The 19,580-nt window shown below is 41.0% G+C and overlaps 1 protein-coding gene and 2 non-coding genes across 6 annotated transcripts; 2 read left to right on the plus strand and 1 right to left on the minus strand.

Annotated features, from left to right (window-relative positions):
• Positions 1 to 2,602: 2,602 nt before the first annotated feature.
• On the minus strand, positions 2,603 to 13,539 carry LOC133924279 (chloride channel protein CLC-c-like). 4 transcript variants are annotated; one of them, XM_062369746.1, is made up of 8 exons: positions 13,211 to 13,539; positions 7,202 to 7,500; positions 6,147 to 6,347; positions 5,792 to 5,969; positions 4,899 to 5,161; positions 4,281 to 4,550; positions 3,057 to 4,188; positions 2,603 to 2,903 (listed from the first exon to the last, which is right to left on the minus strand). In XM_062369746.1, the coding sequence occupies exons 2-8, from the start codon at positions 7,438 to 7,440 to the stop codon at positions 2,814 to 2,816; spliced, it is 2,373 nt and encodes a 790-aa protein (XP_062225730.1). In that variant the 5' UTR covers positions 7,441 to 7,500; positions 13,211 to 13,539; the 3' UTR covers positions 2,603 to 2,813. The 4 variants fall into 4 exon arrangements, with proteins under 4 accessions (XP_062225730.1, XP_062225728.1, XP_062225727.1 ...); XM_062369744.1 differs by having other exon boundaries at positions 7,202 to 7,505; XM_062369743.1 differs by lacking the exon at positions 13,211 to 13,539 and adding an exon at positions 12,578 to 12,596 and having other exon boundaries at positions 7,202 to 7,505.
• A 3,169-nt stretch (positions 13,540 to 16,708) lies between these two features.
• Positions 16,709 to 16,868, plus strand: LOC133925738 (U1 spliceosomal RNA). The gene has a single exon (XR_009911005.1). It is a non-coding gene; the product is annotated as a U1 spliceosomal RNA (small nuclear RNA).
• A 1,999-nt stretch (positions 16,869 to 18,867) lies between these two features.
• TRNAK-UUU (transfer RNA lysine (anticodon UUU)) lies at positions 18,868 to 18,940 on the plus strand. The gene has a single exon. It is a non-coding gene; the product is annotated as a tRNA-Lys (tRNA).
• The last annotated feature ends 640 nt before the right edge of the window (positions 18,941 to 19,580 follow it).

Below are 19,580 nucleotides of genomic sequence, written 5' to 3' on the forward strand. Positions count from 1 at the left end.
AAATATTTTTCAGCAAACCCGTTTATTTAGATTTCTAACTTCTAGACTTCTGACAGAAACAGAAAACAGAAACAGCCTGAAACAAATGTGCACTAAATAAGATCTTGTTTAAAGAACACAAAAGTGGTTATGTCGGTCGTATAAAAGAATAAAAGTAAAATAGATTTGTTCTTTACTGCTACCGAATGGCATATTCAATGTTATTTTGGAAGGAAAAAAGATTAAACGTAACTACATTATAAGTTTAGGTACTCGTAAAACAATTTAATAGAAATTTGAAGAAATTGAGCCACTGGTTCGTGCTGCTGTTTGAGGCTCTGTTTGGAGCGTGAGATTTGCGAGATTTGTGCCTTTTTCCAATAAGATTATCGCAAAACTCCTGCATTGCTAACGGCCCCAAACATAGGTGAAAGAAACAGATATGTGGCTAGTTGCTGCTACTGCTATAATAGAAAAGATAATTTATCATGATTACCTATTTATCTATAGATAAATATTCGAATAGAATAAAGTATAGATAGCAAATGGTACTCAAAGTATGTTCATAGGTAAAAAATAATATCCGACGGTAAACAAGTATGAATATGAGTAAGGTATACCCATATATGCGAAACTCGTATACCTACTATATAAATATCTCATATTTAAACTCTAACATTTTACATCATATAAATACCTCGTCCTGACCCACACGTCGTGTCACCGCCGCCCCGTCTCGCCCCTGCTGCCCCGCGTCACACCGTCTCGGCCCGTCCCATCTCGTCGCCACCACCCCATGCCCTCCCGCGCCACCCCGCCGCATTGCCCCCCTCCGACCCACCCTAGTGTCTTGTTTCGCCACTGTCACCACCACGCCACCCTGTCACGTCACGTCACCACGTCGCCCCACAAATAAATGGATATACCCACAGGTAACAGGTTTGAGATTGACTCCTCACTTGAGAATGTTCATGAGTATACCTACAGGTAAATAAAAATTTCATGAGTATACCTACAGATAAATAAAAAATCAACAGGTATAAATATGTATAAGCACTATCCATACTCATAGTACCTAATTGTCATACGTATACTATAGCCTGTAACTATATGGAGGGTCAGATCTAAGACAAGAAATACTCTACAGCTATAGGAAGCAGGGTCAGATCTAAGACAAGAAAATACCCTACAACTATAGGAAGCAAGGAAGGCGAGGTCTAAGACAAGAAAATGCAAGGATCTTTTGCTTGCTACGTCTGCTCTTGCGTGGAAGCCAAGGCAAGCAAGCAAGCAACGCTGCCTCCCATATCATCCACAAAAATCTCCTCCCACCATAGCTGCACACATGGCTGTGTAGGAACTCATTGGCCTCTCTCAACAATCAACATGATGCCCTATCTCCATTCGCTCACATGGGCTGTTGCCCTGAAAGTGAACCAGCAGCCAAAGCCCCGAAGTCTCTACAGACACAGAATCTCCAATTCAATAATCAAAACTACTAAAGCTGATGAAGAATTCGTTAAAAAAAAGTTGGGGCATGCATCCACAGGGAGAAGAAGAGAAAAAAAGGAAAAGGAAAAGTGCATGGTCCATTTCTAATGATGGGTTTCTAAATAAAAAAAATGCTCTTTTTGGCAGGTGAGACACCACCTGCTGGAATATACAGGGGCAGCATCATGATGTCTGGCCTGTCACTGTTCCCCCATTCTGTTCATGTCCGGGGGGAGGGGGGGGGGGGTTGGACCGGTAGATGCCACCGGCCTCGCTGTTGAAGGATCCTGGCGAAATTCCATGGAACTTGAAAGATCATGAACATGTGACAGCAACAAATACGATGTCAAGATCATGAACATGTGACAGTAACAAATACGATGTCTCTACTAGTCTGCTTGCATGTGGACAGCCGATCTGTTTGCCCTGCCAGCAACGGCATTTTCTTGACGAATAGTATCTCAGTTGGGTCACTTCTCCTCTGCATGACGGCTGCATCTTTTAGCTTGGAAACCAGCATGTTAATATGCACCGCAAAGTAGAAAAGAATTCCAAGTTATCTGCACGAGAGAACAAAAATTTACACTGATGGAAGGCTTAAATTTAGTGCCCTCACCTCCATGCAGGAGCATGAGAACCACAAAACAAGGCATAGCTGAAGAAAATATTAGTACATTGCGATTTTTGTTGAAGAATGACAGAGCATTGACCAGAAATAAAAAATTAATAATTACATATTTAATAGAAATATGGTATATTTTAAGAGCGGGTATCTACCATATAGGTGTAAGTGTAATATGACTTCTCTGCCCTGACTATATAAGGAGGAGATAGACCGAGAGCGAGATTTCGAGCTAGGTCGGAGCCTAGAACAAGGAATCATCTGATATGAGCTTCAGGATTTAGAATTCGAGAGAATTTGTCTATATCCTTAGGATTCAATCGAGATATATCCCATTATAGTTATCTTTTTCTAAGTTTAATCAATGCAAAATAGGTCATAATACTATTATTCTAAGGGACGCATGAACGTGTATAAAATCACATATCTCCTATACATACAGTTGAGGACTAGATATCACTACTTTATATAAGCATTTACATAATTAACTTTATCAATTGTCGACAAACATGAACAGAAAAATCCACTTGATTGCTGATAGGGGGAATCAACTCTTTACAATAGATGCAATATTATTCAATCTTTTAAGATTTTGAAGTACTCCAGAAGAAATAAAAAGCCAAGCAAAAAGCCAGAGGGGGCAGCGAATATTGCAAAAGGCAGCTTCCCTTCATACAGCTAAGCTACAAGGCAACAGCAAAACATGGTACTGAATGATTCCTCAATGCGATTTACGGAGCTTCGGGAACAGCCCATGAATGTGCTCCGGCATTAAATCGTGCCTCGTGAGGATCCCAACAATGGGTGGCCTCTGCAATGGAACAAAATAGAAATTCGTTACCGACACAGGTTTGTAAAAAAAAGGCATGTTATGCTACACGTGAACTCCATATCATGTCAAAAGAGAGTCCAGTGTACTGCAATATTTGATCACTAGAGTAAGATGTGGAGAAAGAGAGCTCACCCCTGGAATCTTCGGCACAACCAGCAGGTGCCTTAATCCTAGTGCCCGCAAAAGGACCGCAGCCTTTGCAAGTGACATGGTCTCAACTACTGTGTATGGTGACGTATTTGTAACTGGATGCAGATCGACATACATGTCCATTTCCTCATCGGTAAAATCCAGATCCTCAATCTTCAGACCTTTTCCAGAGCCGGCCTTGGCAAAATCAAAGGCACCAAATCTTTGTAGCACGAAGCTGCCGCTGGTTTTCACCTTCTCTTTCATGAAAGTCTTGCCTTTCAGCAAAACCAACAGATGGGACCTAAGCACGAGCCCAACCAGCTCTGGAGCTTCTGATAGAGGTGGCTCATCAACAACAGGAAATCCATTGTGGCCTGTGATCCTTAACGCTTGAACAATGTTCCCCACTTTCTCAACACCTGAAAAGGAGATCAGCGGTCCAGACACAACATCACCAGCAACCAAGTGCCTCATGTATGGTTCAGCATGAGCCTCCAGGAATGGCAAACCTTTCATCACCACAATCTGATCATAAACCCCTTTGTTAAAGCTATCGGCTATAGTCTTCGATATCAGAAGAACGAGCATGACCAACGGGAGCATATGGAGGTCATTGGTGAGCTCCAGAAGTATCACACAGACCGAGACGGTCATCCTCATTGTTCCACCGAGGAAAGATGCCGCACCAAGAAGCGCGAAGCGTCCGGGATCAAGGTCTGATATTGGGCCAAGAAGAGTCCCCACTATGCGCCCATATGTAGCCCCAGCAAGTATAACAGGGATAAAGAGACCAGACGGGACGGCAATACCATAAGTCACAAGGCCAAGGCAGTAGATAGCAGTGAAGAAGGTGAAAAGAGTGGACATGTGGAACTCTTTCTCGGTGCCACTGCTGAACAGATTGCGGATGGCATCGTCATTTGTGTTGAAGAAGAGCGACGCAAGACCGTTGTATTGACCCGGCGGGCATTGGAAATTCTTAAAATTTCCAGAGCGGCCAATGGTGGGGCACTCCTCCACGGTATCAACAGGGCACGGAGTGCACGGAGCAAGCCAAGGGAGCCCATAGGAGCATGCTGATGTGATAATCGATATTGTGATGGTGAGAAGGATCTTGTATGGAGCACCTCTCCTGCACACACAAGTTAGATACAACAATGTAAGTGAGACAGCATTTCAAAGTAAAACTTATTGTGTAGACCGATGTATATGCTTGATCCATACTCATTGATGAAACTGTAGGCACGGAGAATCCTATCCAAGAGAAAGTTGAACAGGCCTCCAAAGACCCCGCCAATTATTCCAAGGACAATAATTGCAATTACATCTTGGGTACTGTATGTCGGGATGGTTGCGCTGAGGTCAAACATAATCAACCCTCCTTGACCAAACAGACCGCATTTTCCACTACGACAGAGCTCGATCAGGCCCCTCAACACAACAGCAACAACAGCAGTTGTAAAGAATGTTCTCCACAGAAGAGCACTTCGCCACCTAAAAAATGTAGAGAGCTCTACTGTCATGAAAAAATGGTGCCACATGCAAAAAATGAAAGATGTTCAAATCACCCATCAAGGGTAGTTGCAATCGGGTTCGTCCATTTTCACAGTTTTCCTATCAGCATACTGATATAATGCAAACTATGATTCTTATCTATACGATCTACATGTCAGTTTATATAGTAAAAGTTATATACCTATGGGCTAGGACTACTGCATTTGTGAATCGAGATTTGCATTTTCAGTTTGGTGACAAGGTTGTCATAATTCCAAGCGCATATGACAAGATTATAGCACATGCTAAAATATGATATAATAGTTTGACAAGGGAAAGGGTTTCTACCATGATGCTGCTTCCTCAAGAGCAAAGAGCACACCACCAACTGGCGCTCGGAATGCTGCTGCAACTCCAGCAGCAGACCCACAAGTAATCAAATCCCGTCTATCCCTATCGTTTTTAAAATATCTGAGCCAGTTACATGTAAGATGGTACTTGCGTGACCCCCCTTGACCAAGCAAGTTGGCAATGCATGCTCCTGTATGTACCATTGGACCTTCCTTTCCGAGCACAAATCCAGCTGAAACTCCAAGTATTGAACCAAATATCTGCAGAGAAATAAAAGAATGTTTTCAGAACTAGATGATCCTACTCTAACCACCAATTAGCCAAACAAGTAGTCATGGTGGGATCATGTGACAACCACAAACAAGCTGGTTATACATCATGACTCTGAATACATTATCGGCTATATACACTGTAAGCTGATCTAAAAGAACATTTCTGCCTAAGCATCACAAAAGGATAAGCGTTGTGAAGTAACAGGATCCCTTTGGCAACACATCTCCAAAGAAATGCTAACAATGACACTCATTTGAATTTGCTGCAATTGCTAAAAAATAAAATCAATATAAATGAGCAAGGTATTACGAGTATTCTCAAAACAAAAAAGAGATATTATGGCTGTCAATGCAGCTTTAGATTTCAAAGACAGATCTTTGTGCAATAGTGCCTAGTAATACCGAGAAGTGCTGAAGGAGTTCTACAACAACTACCGAGAGCACTTCAGAACATAGTATGCAAATGATGAAAAAAAAATCTTAGTGATCCAATCAGATAAGGTAGCCCAAAAATTTAATATAGTGTACACTTACTCGGAGAGTAAGAAATCAAACTTGATTTCCTTGGAAAAAAAAAACAAAAAGGCTGAACGTATTTTAATCTGAGTTGGATTTTACCTTAACAAAGAGTGTACTGGGAGCTAATATAGAATATGCGTCGACTCCATTAAGGTATGCTTTGACTTCAGGGATACCAGACCCAGCAGCAGCAGGTGCTATGTAAGCGCAGATTGCCGCAGCTGTGGCTGCCAAGACTAGATTGCAACCTCCATATGCCAGAAATGCTGTGAAGTACCTGCACTGGAAGCAACAAGCCATTGACACTTCACATTATTCTGTTGCTGTGAGCCAATAAACCTTGTGCAATTTATTCAATTTGCATGATGATAATACATGACAAGTTGCAGAACAGCAAGAGGAATTAAGCTATAACTTCCAGTAAAATGGGAAAATCGTCTGGGTGAAGCATTACCTCTGCTTAAGCATTAGTTCACTTGTGAGCAACAGTTTGAATCCAGCAATATTTTCAACTGCAAGGTTGTTGAAGAAGCCAACAAGTCCAGTGAACAGGCCAATGAGAAGAACTAAGGTCCATTTCAGAACAATATACTGGAATATCTGCTTCTTCTTTCTTGATCGCCAATCTTGCTTGAAAAGGTCGTTTTCCACAATTCTGAAACATGCAGTACAAAAATTGTTAGAGGGTAAGTAACATAACAACTGTACAGTCTGCAATTTCGTATGCTTTATATTTGCTTCTCTTCAGAAATCAGTCATCTGCTAGCTTCTAAATCAACGGCAATTTTTTTTGCAGTTGGCATCTTCTCAGTTTCTTGGCAAATTTCTTACCTTTGCATTGTAGCCCATTAAAATCATCTAAAATTCTAAATTCGCATAAATTGATTTTTATTACAAGATACAAACACATTATTGTTTTTTGTGTGTTCTCACAGTTGCCACATTTCAAAAAGTTATTGGCACGGCGCATGGGGCAGGAACCAAACCAGCCCGGTTTGTTTCCTTCTTCAACAGCAGCTTTTGTGCAATCGTTTCTAGAATTTATACTTAATACCAATGCTTCATTAAAATATATGCATAATGTCACCAAAGAAAGATTCTGGCATTGGACCAATCAAAATCCCAACAATGTACCGATTGGCCTCCCTCCCCTGTTGAGTACTCGCCAACCGTACGAATACAACCTAAACGTGGCATTGTCATCGATGTAGTCAGTAAATGAATTGCTTACAAACTTCAACTGAGAAAGGGCGCATTAATGATCACGCTTTCTAGGATCGATACTCAAGGATCACTTTTTGGTCTTCCAAACGCACCATAAGATCCGAACTTTCTGGTGGCTAAGATAAACTAATAACAACGATCGTTCGTCACGATCACCACGAAGAAACATTACAATCAAATAGAAATTTTCCTCAAATCAACCCGACGAGCTCTCAGGAAGCCGAGAAGATCGATGGAAGGGAGAGACGGAGAGGAGAGGTATGGAGACGGTTTGGGGGCACGTACTCGTAGTCGAGGCTCTCGATGGGGCAGACGTTGGCGCCGACGATGGCGATCTGGGAGGTGGTATTCACGGTGCGCTTCCGCAGCAGCGGCTCCCGAGGGCCGTCGTCGTCGTACCTCAGCAGCGCCTCCGACGACGCGTCCGGCCCCGCCCACGCGCCGCCGACGTCCGTGCTCTCTATGTCGTAGTTGAAGCTGCCGCCCCGGTCCGGCTGCGCCGGCGGCGAGTGGTGTCCGTCCATTATTGCCGTCCGCGTGGGTGGTAGCGTCGCTGAGGCTGCCTCCTCCTCCTGCGCCTCTGCCTGCACTTTATTTATGAGGTGTCGGAGAAACAAGGAAATGGTAAGGAAAAGAATTAGAGGCAAAAAAAGGGAAACGGGAAATGCAAGTATGGAATCACGTTACATTGCGTGCAAAAATTACCCTTGAAAAGTAAAGAATTGTAGGTAGGCCGGAATTTTGGAGAAAGGGTGATGCAGCGCAGTAGTGAAGAATTGAAGAATTACTTAAAAATAGAAAAAGTTTTCTCCCCCTGCCCTAATCATTTGAGGTTTGGATCCAAGGGCGCGATGGAAGCCAACGCTGGCCCCGCCAAATATTGGCTCGTCTAGGTTCTGTTGGCCATTGTTTAGAGTGGCACCAAGTTTTGGCTTGTCCAATCTCTGACTTCGGCTCGTTCAGGTTCAGCCCATGGAGTATATTTTCCTGCTCGCGCTTGGGCGAATTGCAGGCGTAGAAAACGTCCGTAAGTATTTGGCGCGCCAACAACTTGGCATGCCAGGGCTAGCATAACCCAAACATGCCCCGAATTGATATGATTTAATTTGAATTTAAACTGAATCATAATACACAACACAGCTATTCCCTTGTCAAAATACTATACCTTTTGCACCGTCCAATCGTGTTGGTTTATCTGTAGCTCTAGTACCACCCTCTTAAATCTTTCCTCTACCACGCAGCAGGTTCCGACTCCGGCCATAAATACGAGACATCAACTCAATCACTCAATTTGAATTTAAACATGTTGCAACTCCGGCCATAAATACGAAGACATTTCCTGTTCTCGTGCAGCCGGGCGAAGAAAGTACAGGAGAAGCTGGGTATAAGACTCTAACCATATTTCTTTCATTTTGTTTTCTTCCCGATTTACTCCATGTTCTCATTCCCTTTATTTTCTCTCATCTTCAACAGTTTCCCTTCGAGTTAAATCACGAAGTGAAAGAATAGAGAATCCCGTCTTGAAAAGAATGACTCTGAGAATCACTTCATGACAGGAACCATGAAGGAAAATTATTGGAGCGCTGAAGAGACGAAAATCTCTTCACGACGAGATTTTCGCCCACGATGAAAATCCCTTGAGCCTATTCTAACAGTATAGATAGAAGAAGTGAAAACCGGGCAAATGAAGTAGAAGCTAGGTATAACAGTGTGAAGAAGCGAAGAGAGTAGATCGAGTTGGACTTGCAATACTAGAGGAACTAATTCAAAGTTCTAATGGTTCAACACCTTATCTCGGGGTGGTTTCAATCCAGGAGCTCGTCTTAGGTCCTGTTTGTTTTAGCTGTATATTGTGAAAAGCAGCTTATGAATTGTGGATTGTAAGAAGCTGGATTGTAAAAGTTGGATGTAGATTGTTACAATCTGGTGAAAGATAGATTGCTAGATTGTTACAATCTGGTAGAAGACAGATTGTTGGATTGTTACAATCTATGTGTTGGATTGTAACAATCCAGTTTTTCCAACCAGCTGTTTGTTTCAGTTTTTAGATTGTGATCAGAATTCAGCTTTTATAATCTAACTGTTTGTTTCAGCTTTTAAATTTTGATCACAATCTAGTTTTTATAATCTGAAATAAACAGGACTCTAGTTGGTGCTGGTACATCCGGTGGTAGAGGAGACAACTCGTTCGTGGCGAAAAGGTTCAGAACACAGGAAGATCAGCTATGTCCGTAAGAGTTGTAGCCACAAATTTCTACGAAGCAAAACAGAAACCTTCACAGGTGCAGAGGAGTGGGTGGCTGAAATAGAAGGAGGGAATGATGTTTCTCAATGTTGACGCATCGTATGATGATGAAACTAAATCGGGAGCTACTGGGGCTATCATTAATGATGATAAAAGGAAATTTCATTGTTTCTTGCAACAGGAAGATCGATTATATTTTATAGGCCTTGATGGCGGAAGTGACGGCTGTTCGGGATAGCTTGGATCTGGTGATTAGCACTGGTTACAATAAGACCATCGTCTGCTCTGCCTGTATGGAAGTTGTTTCGACAATGCTGGCGGGTGGGATCTCTGTTACAGCAACAGTAGCTGTTTATGAAGATTGCAATGTCACAGCAGGAGGGTTTGACCAAATTATATTAGCATTGCCTCATGTGTTAGCTAGGAGGAGCAGTGTTCCGGCCGACTGTTTGGCATGAGGAACCACCAAGTTTTTTAATTTCAACTTTGGTAAACGATATATCAGTTATTTGATGATTAATAAAACTTGCCACGATAGTTTTCCTAAAAAAACATTGGCGAAACCCGAAACAATCACATGAACGAATTGGGACCACAGTTAATACCCCTTGCGGCATCTAATAGACAAAACATCAACTCAATCACTCGACTGAACCAGACGAAACTAGAAATCTTTTGGTTCGTACCCTTTGAGTTTTTTTTTTATTGCGAACCGCACCCTTAAGTTCTTGCCTAACTTGCTAAACTCGTGGCTGGGAGAATTAGTTCCACAGTTGAAGTCACCTAGGGGATCTTGCCACAACTCGTTCGTATGTTTCCGTCACATCGGATCGGATCAGCTCATCAGATGGGAGCATGGGAGCTTCCATAGGGCCATCCGGCCATGATCTCGTGGGAGGGGAACGCCGGAGGGGGGTGTTATTGTGCGGGTGTGCCTACTGCCTAAACATGCTGCAGTTCTGCGGGCTCCTGATCGGAAAACCTAGCTGTGTTTGGTTTTTCGTATGGATTTTATAGAGTTGCAATGTATAGTGTGGCGGGGCAGAAACGAATTGAACGGAGTTATATTTATTAAAAAATCATGTTTAGTTGATTGTATTTGTCTAGACAAACTAAGTTAAGTTTTTATTCGGTTAACTGAATCTGAGACCGTTTGAACTAATACAAGAATTAAAATTATGATATCATGTAAAGATAATTTTATGATACTAACAGTTAACCCATCTACATGAAAAGATATATCTGTCGGGCGAGACTAAATAGATATATTTGCATTGTTGAAGCAAACTGTAACAATAGATATGGAAAAACAAATATGCTTTTTACTTATGATTATACAATCTATTAAATCAAATTAGAATAAATTTAAACAACCAAACACACCGATAGCCCAACCCATGCCATTACATGGATGGCAGTGATGTCCAGTATGGATTCTTAAGGGATGGCTCAAGGAGCAGAGATGCTGATTCGCACATCATTTGTTCCTCTTGTGATTTATTTATTTATTTATTATCGGAAGAGATCCCAAGAAAAAGATTCGGTAGAGTAGCAAAAGAACCTAGCCATATTCCAGCCGTTTCTTGCAAAAGCAAAAGTCGGTTTGTCTAGACTCGGCCCGTTCTTGATTCTTACACCAAGCATTGCATGATTGCATCGCCGCTCCTGCGCTGTCAACTTCTGGAGCATCCCCACCTAAAAAAAAGAGCCGAAACGCAACTCCGCCACGAACTCTGTCCTGTCCATCCCGTGAACTAGGTGTAAAGGCCGGTGATTCCCGCTCCCGCAGGACAAATCCGAGTCCAAGCCCGCGTCCACATGGCAGCAACAGCGTCGCTCGCCAATTGCTATGCCCCTCAAATCTGCCTATTGTTAGACCATTTCTAACTATATTTTTTTTATTTATCTTTCTTATATTCTCTTATCTATAATAGCTTCTATTCGAAAGAATCTATGAAGAAAGAGAAGATAAAATTCTATTTTAAAATGAATGATTTTGAAAATCTCTTCATAACGAAAACCATGAAGAATAACTGTTAGGACGATTAAAATAAAAATATATTCGTGAATGTATTTTAGACACTAACAAAAATCGATTAAGGATGGTATTAATAAATCTGATCCTAGTTAGCTTTCCGATTACTTAATTATTTAAGCAGCTAATCCTCTTCTTCCGCTTCCCGCGAGTGGACAAGAGAGCTGCCGAAGCAAACAACTACCAGCAGGCTTCGGCTGAATTCTTTACTATGCTAAATGCGACATGATTGTTCGGCGATCTTTCTACGTGTCTTGGCCAGGGTTAAAAAATTTGTTAGTGGATCGAAATGCGTCACTCAGTGGTTTCACGAATATCGTGAAATTTGGTGAGAATTTAGTCGAATTTACTTAGTCTAACTGATTTGATCGTAGCAAAAATGATTGGATTATCGGGCGAGCAAAAATTGATTGAATTTTATCAAAAACTCATCATATTTTTCACATTTTGTTTATGGTAAAAATCGCTCGAATCCTATCAAAAACTATTCGGTTTATCAAATTAGAGTGGAATTCAAGAAAAATCATAAAAATAGATCAACCTTGTAAAATTGATAACTAAATTATCAAAGCTCCAAATCAAGTTAAAGAAATTTTGTTGGTTCCTTGTAACATGATATATATGATAAAAATATTTATACTCATAAAAAATTATATATTTTATGTGAGAAATTTTATTTGCTAAACCAGTTAAATGCATAGTTAATTATTTGCTAATCTAAAAATCATGAAACCAATTGTTTAGTCTTCTTACATGATCCTCTATTTTTCAAAAAATACATGAAATCATGAAATAGTTATTGTAACATGCATGATTGAGTAAATATGTTGTAACTAGATTAATTCATAATTAATCCATCACACCTAAAATTAGTGGAACCACATTTATTAGTTTAATTAAACAATGTTTTGTGTAGTAAAAATAATAATAGACATGAGGAAGTTAATTACAATACTTTTTCTTACATGTTTCCTTTATGTTTGTGAACTTTGTAAAAATTATGAAGAAATTAATAAATTTTAAATAAAATAAAACTAATTTTATAGATCCTCTTAAAGTATACCCTATACATAAAAAATATGTATTTACATGTTAATATTTTTCTTAATATAAGTTAATAAATAAGTTGCACATTTTTTAAAGCATACTTTTTCTTTTTTTTCCCAACATTCTCTCTGTGAAATACGATGCAAAAGGTATTGTTTTTGAATTTTTCATAAAAGTTCTTAGAATTATCTCTAGTTTATTTTTAAAATTTTTGAATTGAAATTCGAAAATCAATATTCGGTACGGACGAAATTGACGATTTTCTATGAATTTATAAACCCTAGTCTCGGGTGATTAGCAACAAAATAAGGAGGAGTAAGAAGATTAGCCTCACTTTATGACTTCGCTGCATCCGTCGCTTGCTCCAGTGAGAGATGGAACGTGCATAAGTTTTTTTTTTTTTGGGTGTGTGTTTTTCTTCTCTCTAGTGATTGTGCTCCTTACGTTTCGGCATCAGATCACATGAGCCTCGTCGTCGTCAGCGAAATCAACCCAAACCAAGCCAGTCGATGATATATAGTGGCAGCTGGGGCCCCACCGTCTGATTGCGTGCCGATGGACTGTAGCCACGTCATATCCAGCTTGGCCTCTGTTCGCTGCCTACTGCCTGGCACCAATCAATCCGATCGCAGAAAATGGAAGCGGAAGGCACTACGCTGGATTTTCCATCTAGCCACTAGATCGCTTCAATTTTCTTCAGAAAAAAAGCTCACTGTAATTCAGCGGCGGTTATTTCTGAACAACGGTAACATGTAATCGAACAGAACACCTTGCCGATTAACAAAATCTGAGCTTGGATTTGGAAAAAAAAGAGAGAGAAATTATTCCGTCACAGCATCTAAAGATTCTGAAATTTCGCTTGCGCTCCTGCTAGGACAAGCGCGCAGCGACTCGGAGATGCAAATCATTTTCCCGAAATACGAAAGGAAGGGGCAAATCGAACGACTAGGTACTGGAGATCGCGTACCTAGCAATCACGGTGCGACGGGCGAACTGATGACGATCCGGCCAGGAGCATCGAGCGACGAACTGCGCTGCGCGAGCCTCCTCGAGAAGCCGAGATCCTCGCCTCAATGACGAGCTAGGTTAGGCTTCCTGACGGGGGAGCTGGAGCTCGGGCGAGCGACCGGTCCACCCCTCCTCCAATCGAGCTCCTGCTCGCTTCTCCCCGTGACGAGGGGGTCCGCAAGGCACCGGGTGTCCGTGTGCAGGTGGGTAGGGGGAAGAAGCTTCCAAAGTGAAGGAAGGGGTGGGAAGGGACGAAGAGGACGGGGGCGAGATGCGATGAGCGAGACTCCTAGCTTTAAATCAACCAATCGACGCGATGCCCTTCCATGTACTCTAGAATTGAGATCCTAACATCTTCCGGAGTTATCTTGAGCTACTATCTTTTATTTCTCTTAAATTTTTTAAAAAAACTCGTTTTTAATATTTAATATCTTATAGTGTTTAGAGTTATCTTTTTATTATTTAAGAGCTAGCTCTTTAAGATTTTTTTCTATATGAGCAAGATTTTTTCTTCACGTCAATTTCATCTCTACCTCCATCTATTTCTCTTTTCTCTATATACCATAATAATAAAAACTTACTACTATCTACCACCACTAAAGTTACCCTAAGTAAAGTCCGGATGACTAGTTTTTTTAAGCAGTTGGATCTTCAATGTATAAATAAGATTCCATGTTACAGTATTTTTGTAAGAAATAGAATTGATATAGTAATTACAACGACTCTTCTTACAAAATACTATTCTTGTTTAATTTTAAAGGATGAAATCACAGGATCTGAATTCGTATACTCCCAGTGCTAATGTCTTATGGAATGACACTATACATTGGGAGTATCCTTACGCTATGAACTTTCAATTGATCCCCGCATTTGGACACATTAGCCTTATATACGAGGACCCTATGTTGCAATATAACCGGGTGCATGCAGTGTATCATAGGATCATAATCCAACGGCCCATATCTGTGTGAGCATTGTAGGACAAGTTCAGCGCTTATGATGTCTACTAATGCATGAAATCAAAGTGATTTCCTACTGGCATGGGCGAAGCTAGCGGGTGGTACCCTGTGCCAGTGTATTAGGGTAAATAAAAAATTTAGTATGTTTAATTTTGATCATATATGCGATAAATTAAGTTTTAGGATCAATATTTATTTTGGATTGTGTATTTAACACCACCGTCAATTAAAGTCTAGCTTCGCCCCTACCTACAGGTAACTCTGTTCATATTCCGACTTTTGGAGAGGTACTCTGTTGAGGCCGAGTTCATACACACGTATAGAACGTTCGAGTTTGCGTGCATTCAGCAGCAGGATTTGAGCTCGCAAATTTACAAATTTAGGATGTTTAACCATTCAGCCAAGCAATATATTCTGCAGGTAGGTGGGCATAAAAGTGTTTATCTGTGCCAAGAAAAAGGCCATTGACCTTTACAGCCCCGCCATCCGTGAAATCTCGATCCGACGGTGAGGGCTAATCCACTCGTTCTTCACGTTGGCGGGCCCACAGCCTACACATGGCACCAGTCAGACCGTAACACGTGGAACACATCGGCTGGCCCTGCCAATTGGCCGGCAACCGACAGCAACGCCACGTCCTCTCGTCCCCGATTTCAATTCAATGCTTATTATCCGTAATTTTTTTATTGGCCAGCTTGCCACCCCAGCCGGTGGAGCTGATCGTGGCAGCATGTGATCCTCATGCAACGCGTGGTAGCATGCATCCCGGGGAGGCTTTAATTACTTACTATGGGGTTGATTGGATATCTGCATGCAGAAATCTAATATCGTGAATGTCTATAATCTAATATATTTTCATATTATGATCGGTGAATGCAAATATATATTCGTAATCTAGCTCGTCAGGTGCAAACTCATGTACGTGTCTATGTAGCTGAGTCCACTTGTTAGTATTACAAATCATATTTACGTGAGTAATCAATCACAATATCAACTTTTACATTCACCTATACGTCTGCAGATTTGATTAACCAAATAAAAACTCAGATCAATATTTTCAAACAGATACAACAAATTAAATATTTTTTTAATAAATACAACTCTGCTCAAACTGTATATACGATATATAGGAGCAAAACTTGTAAGGGTTTGTAGACCAATCACAAACTATATGGCCCGTGACAGCGATGAGTCTTGGAGTTTGTAGGCCATGCATCATGCATGCATGTGGTTGGGACGCGCGTAGATGGAATTGGAAACAAGGGCCGTAGATGGAATTGGGAACAAGGGCCGGATCCGTGAATCAAGCTGGTCACAGCACTCCATTATCCAGTGCCAGTGCCAGGTGCGAGAGGTGTTTGTTGGCATGTGCTCCTCGTCATCGATCAGGGTGGTCGCAGACTGACTACATTGGCACGGTACCTGCACTGCACATGCATGGGCTGCTGTTGTTGCATGCGCCGCCCGATCGATGCACATGGAGATGGCTGCACGTCCATGTGACGAACAAAATGTACGCCTGTTTGCAGGTAAACGTTCCTAGCTAGGTTTTGATTCAGCTGTTGGCGTCTACCAAGACATCAACCTGGTAGTTGGTTCCACACATGCTTCTTTTCTTTCTAGCTTGCCCTGAAATGCTTCAGGAGAACTTGGTACATGCTTGAATCTCTTGGATGATGCAAAATACGGAGAGTTCTACACGAAACAATACGCTTTCTCCGTGAGCTCGATCACGACTCCGACGTTTATATATCTCTGGTTCCAGCCGAGGTCTCGTCCATCGCACGTTCCCTGAGGTCTATGCATGGCTACATAGTGTCAACTTGGAGGATGTGGCATTCGTCAAGTGTAACAAGCTAGCTGCGGCCAGTCTATCATGCATCATTGCCAACGAATGAAGGGCGTGGTCTCGTCATGTCCTCGCCCGGCAAGCTGATACCGGATCCATGGATATGCCAAAGATTTCACGAGTCTTCATGTGTTTTCAAAAAATATTAAAACGAGTCTCCATGTGGTTGCACATCATCTTTGGCTTGTTTGACAGAACTCAATCTTTAAGAATTTTCGAAGCAGAAATTTCACTAAGAGGATTTAGTGAACCATTTTACTTCTATTTAATTTTAAAATAGAAATTTAAACTATTTTATCTTAATATATAAATATAAGATTTAACATAGAGCTTGTAAATGGAGCCTTACCACACATAGCCTTATTCAAAAGCGCATAAGTACTTCTAGGCATCCCTAATATTCAAAAGCGCATAAGGTGCTTCGAGGCATCCCTAAGGCCCAAATTACAAACGAAGCAGCAGGCCCAAATGACAAGGCTTGGTGCGCCCAAATGGCCAAATTAGCTTCGGCGTCATTAGCGCCCAGCGAACGTTCCGAGCTTGTGATACGCAGGCGCGCGGAATCGTCTGTAGCCCCGTACCGGTGACTCTAATCACCTACCGGCGAGCCAGCGGGCTATGTGAGCACGAGGCAGGGGGTAGTTCCAACATACTTACCTGGACGGGGTCTATGGACGATCAATAAGGTTTAGGGCCTAGATCAATGGCTCATATTGTACTTGGTGGGTGTGTTGGTCTACCATCTTTTTAAGCGGGAGAGTGGACTTCATAATTTGTGACAAAAAGGTACGTGTCCGCGTAGCCCCTAAAAATTCTTAAATCATTAAACAATTTTTTAAAAATAGAAATTTGCAAAGCCTGAAAAATTTTAGTGACATCGTTGGAAAGGCCGTTGTTGTTTTCGTCAATATGAAGTTGCCATGCTCGTTACAAATGTAATAGGCTGTTGGCACCTACCATCAAGACTTCTTTTTTTCTTTTTTCTTTTCTTACATGTTCTTTTAAACGAATGCTTGTTAATTCTTTCAACCGAAACACAGCTGGAGAACTCAGTACACGCTTGACTCTTGAGTTACGGAAAAAGATGGAGAATTTCACGGGAAATAATTCAATTCCTCGTGAAGTCATGATTTCGGACGAGCTGGTCTTTATCTACAACATTCCTTGAGTCAAGACTCGATTACAAAGCGTGACCCTGGAGGACATGACATCGTCGTCAAACAGTAGGAGCATCCAGTCTATTATATTATGAATTAATGCCTCGACAAAATGTGGAGATTTCACAAGCTTCATGCATCTCTTGAAAAAGGATCCGCACGTGCTCGCACGTTTCGTGTTTAATATTGAAAGCCCAGAAGTTGTCGTGAATCAAGCTTGACTTGGTTGAATAGTGGAGGTGTATCGATTAAACTTTAAATTTGCTCAATGTGTGTATTATTAAAGTGAATTTTTTTCCAGTGATATGCGATGTACCTGTCGATAGCGAGGCGCGTGTGGTGACTTCGTCAATCTCTAAGTTTCGCATATTCGATCTTTAGTATGTGTTATGTGAGTGTGGTGGTGTGAGTTTGTATGTGCATCTATTGTAATAGGATTTCTTGAAAAAACAAAGGTTGTCTCCAGATAGACCTTATTTATTTATATTTTTTTAAATAACAATTACAAAAATAGGTTCCTATTTTGAAAAATCGTATATCTAGACTATTGTCGTCCGTTGGAAGGATGACAAAATACAATATTTCATTGCTCTCAAAATTTAAAACACTATATATAAATAGTCATGAAATTTTCTAAAAAATTATAGTACAGATGATCCTATCATCTAGCTAAAAAAAATTAGCAAAAAAAGTTGCGTGTACAGTGAAAACAGAAAAGATAAATTTTAGGGATGCTGAAATTCGTACATACTTAGCTGAAATTTGTCATTTTTGTTTCTTATTGTACATGTTATATTTTTATTTGAATTTTTTTAGAGCTAGATGATAACATCCTCTAGACTGTAACTTTTTTCCAATTGTACATGACTATTTTTATAGTGTTTTGAATTTTAAAAGGAATGAAATGTTGTATTTTTATTTTTTTAACCTATCACTCGTTGGAACGATGATATGTTTATTTTTAAAAACATGTAATGTCACGTAGAACCAAAGAGTGGAGCTAATTTCTTGCAGCTGCCAAATGTTCGAGTCCTCAGGGATCCTCTGCCGGCATGCCCTCCGCGTGCTCTCAACACTTACCACTTTCAGATCCCGGACCGCTACCTTCCTCTCCGGTGGCGCAGAACCCAGCCACCACATTCCAAATCCTTGAATGGAGCTCCAGCTCCCTCTCACAGAGAAGCATCTGAGAGAGTGGAAGCATTGCACTCCATGGCCTCTGCACTGGTGAGCGAAGCGGCCAAATCGAGTGAGCGGATGAATCTCGCAACGCAGGAGGTCTCCATTCTCCTATCGAATGAGCGGATGGATCTCGCAACGCAGGAGGTCTCCATTCTCCTATCCAGGATAAGGCAGCAACCTGCTCTGGTGCGTGTTTCAGGTGAAAATGTGCATAAGCCGCAGTAGCCTACACCATTGCATTTTCCACAAGTAGTGATTAGCAACTAGAGAGCTTCGGGACCAGTGTAACGCGGTGTATTACGTTCTTCCATGTAAACCTTTTCTTTTGGTAGATCCATCTCGAAGTTCATTTTGCATTGTCCATTCCCATTTGCAAGCAGTTGGTAAGTGTTTGGCCAATTTACTCATCACCTCAGCTACGTCCTTGTTCTTATGATTGATAATAAGTATGTTATAGTTTAAAACGCAAGCCGTCTTAGCTCAGTCGGTAGAGCGCACGGCTTTTAACCGTGTGGTCGTGGGTTCGAATCCCACAGACGGCGTTATGTTTTTATTTTGCTACATGGTTTTACTGCTGGCGTCGGGGCGTTCAGTTGATTGCTGACTCTATGGTAGACTGTCTACTCCACAGCCACAAGCCTACAAGAATAAAAAAATAGCCAATAGCTGCTCTGGTTTCTTTAGTGTGTTTGGTTATGCTTTTGGTTTTTATAAGCTGACTTAATAAATAGGATTGTTTAAAAGTAATTTTGGTAGAAGCTAGAAGTTTATTTATGAGAAAATCACTCTGTGGTATGATATATGGGTTAATATTTATGATAAAAAAATACACTCAGCAGTGTGTAATCGTGTGTATTATTTCTCATATGGGTTAATATTCATGATAAAAAATCCACTCTGCAACATGTAATCGTGTGCTAATATACTACTGAAGTTTTCAGTGTAGATATATACCTCACAATAAACATATAAATAGACATATATGTACTAAAGCTGGTCAAGTGTGCCGCGTCAAATGGGCTAGCACAAGGTATGGCTATTTTGGCTCAGGCTAGGTACATCAGGGTTTTATTTACTGTTTTTGAAACGGTAATAGCTCCCTAGCGGTAACCGAAAATGCGCTCGAAATTCAGCTAAAATTCGTACAAAATTCATTTGCTAAAATTTAAAATTTAGACAAAA

The sequence above is a fragment of the Phragmites australis genome, chromosome 7 (assembly GCF_958298935.1).
Source record: "Phragmites australis chromosome 7, lpPhrAust1.1, whole genome shotgun sequence".
In the NCBI taxonomy this organism is placed as follows: Eukaryota; Viridiplantae; Streptophyta; class Magnoliopsida; order Poales; family Poaceae; genus Phragmites; species Phragmites australis.

Excerpts from the sequence above, each read along its gene's own strand:
- LOC133924279 (XM_062369743.1), bottom strand. Across the intron at positions 6,348-7,201 it reads ATCGAGAGCCTCGACTACGA|AATTGTGGAAAACGACCTTT; the intron begins GTACGTGCCCCC and ends TGCATGTTTCAG. Across the intron at positions 4,189-4,280 it reads GCCTACAGTTTCATCAATGA|GAGAGGTGCTCCATACAAGA; the intron begins GTATGGATCAAG and ends TTGTGTGTGCAG.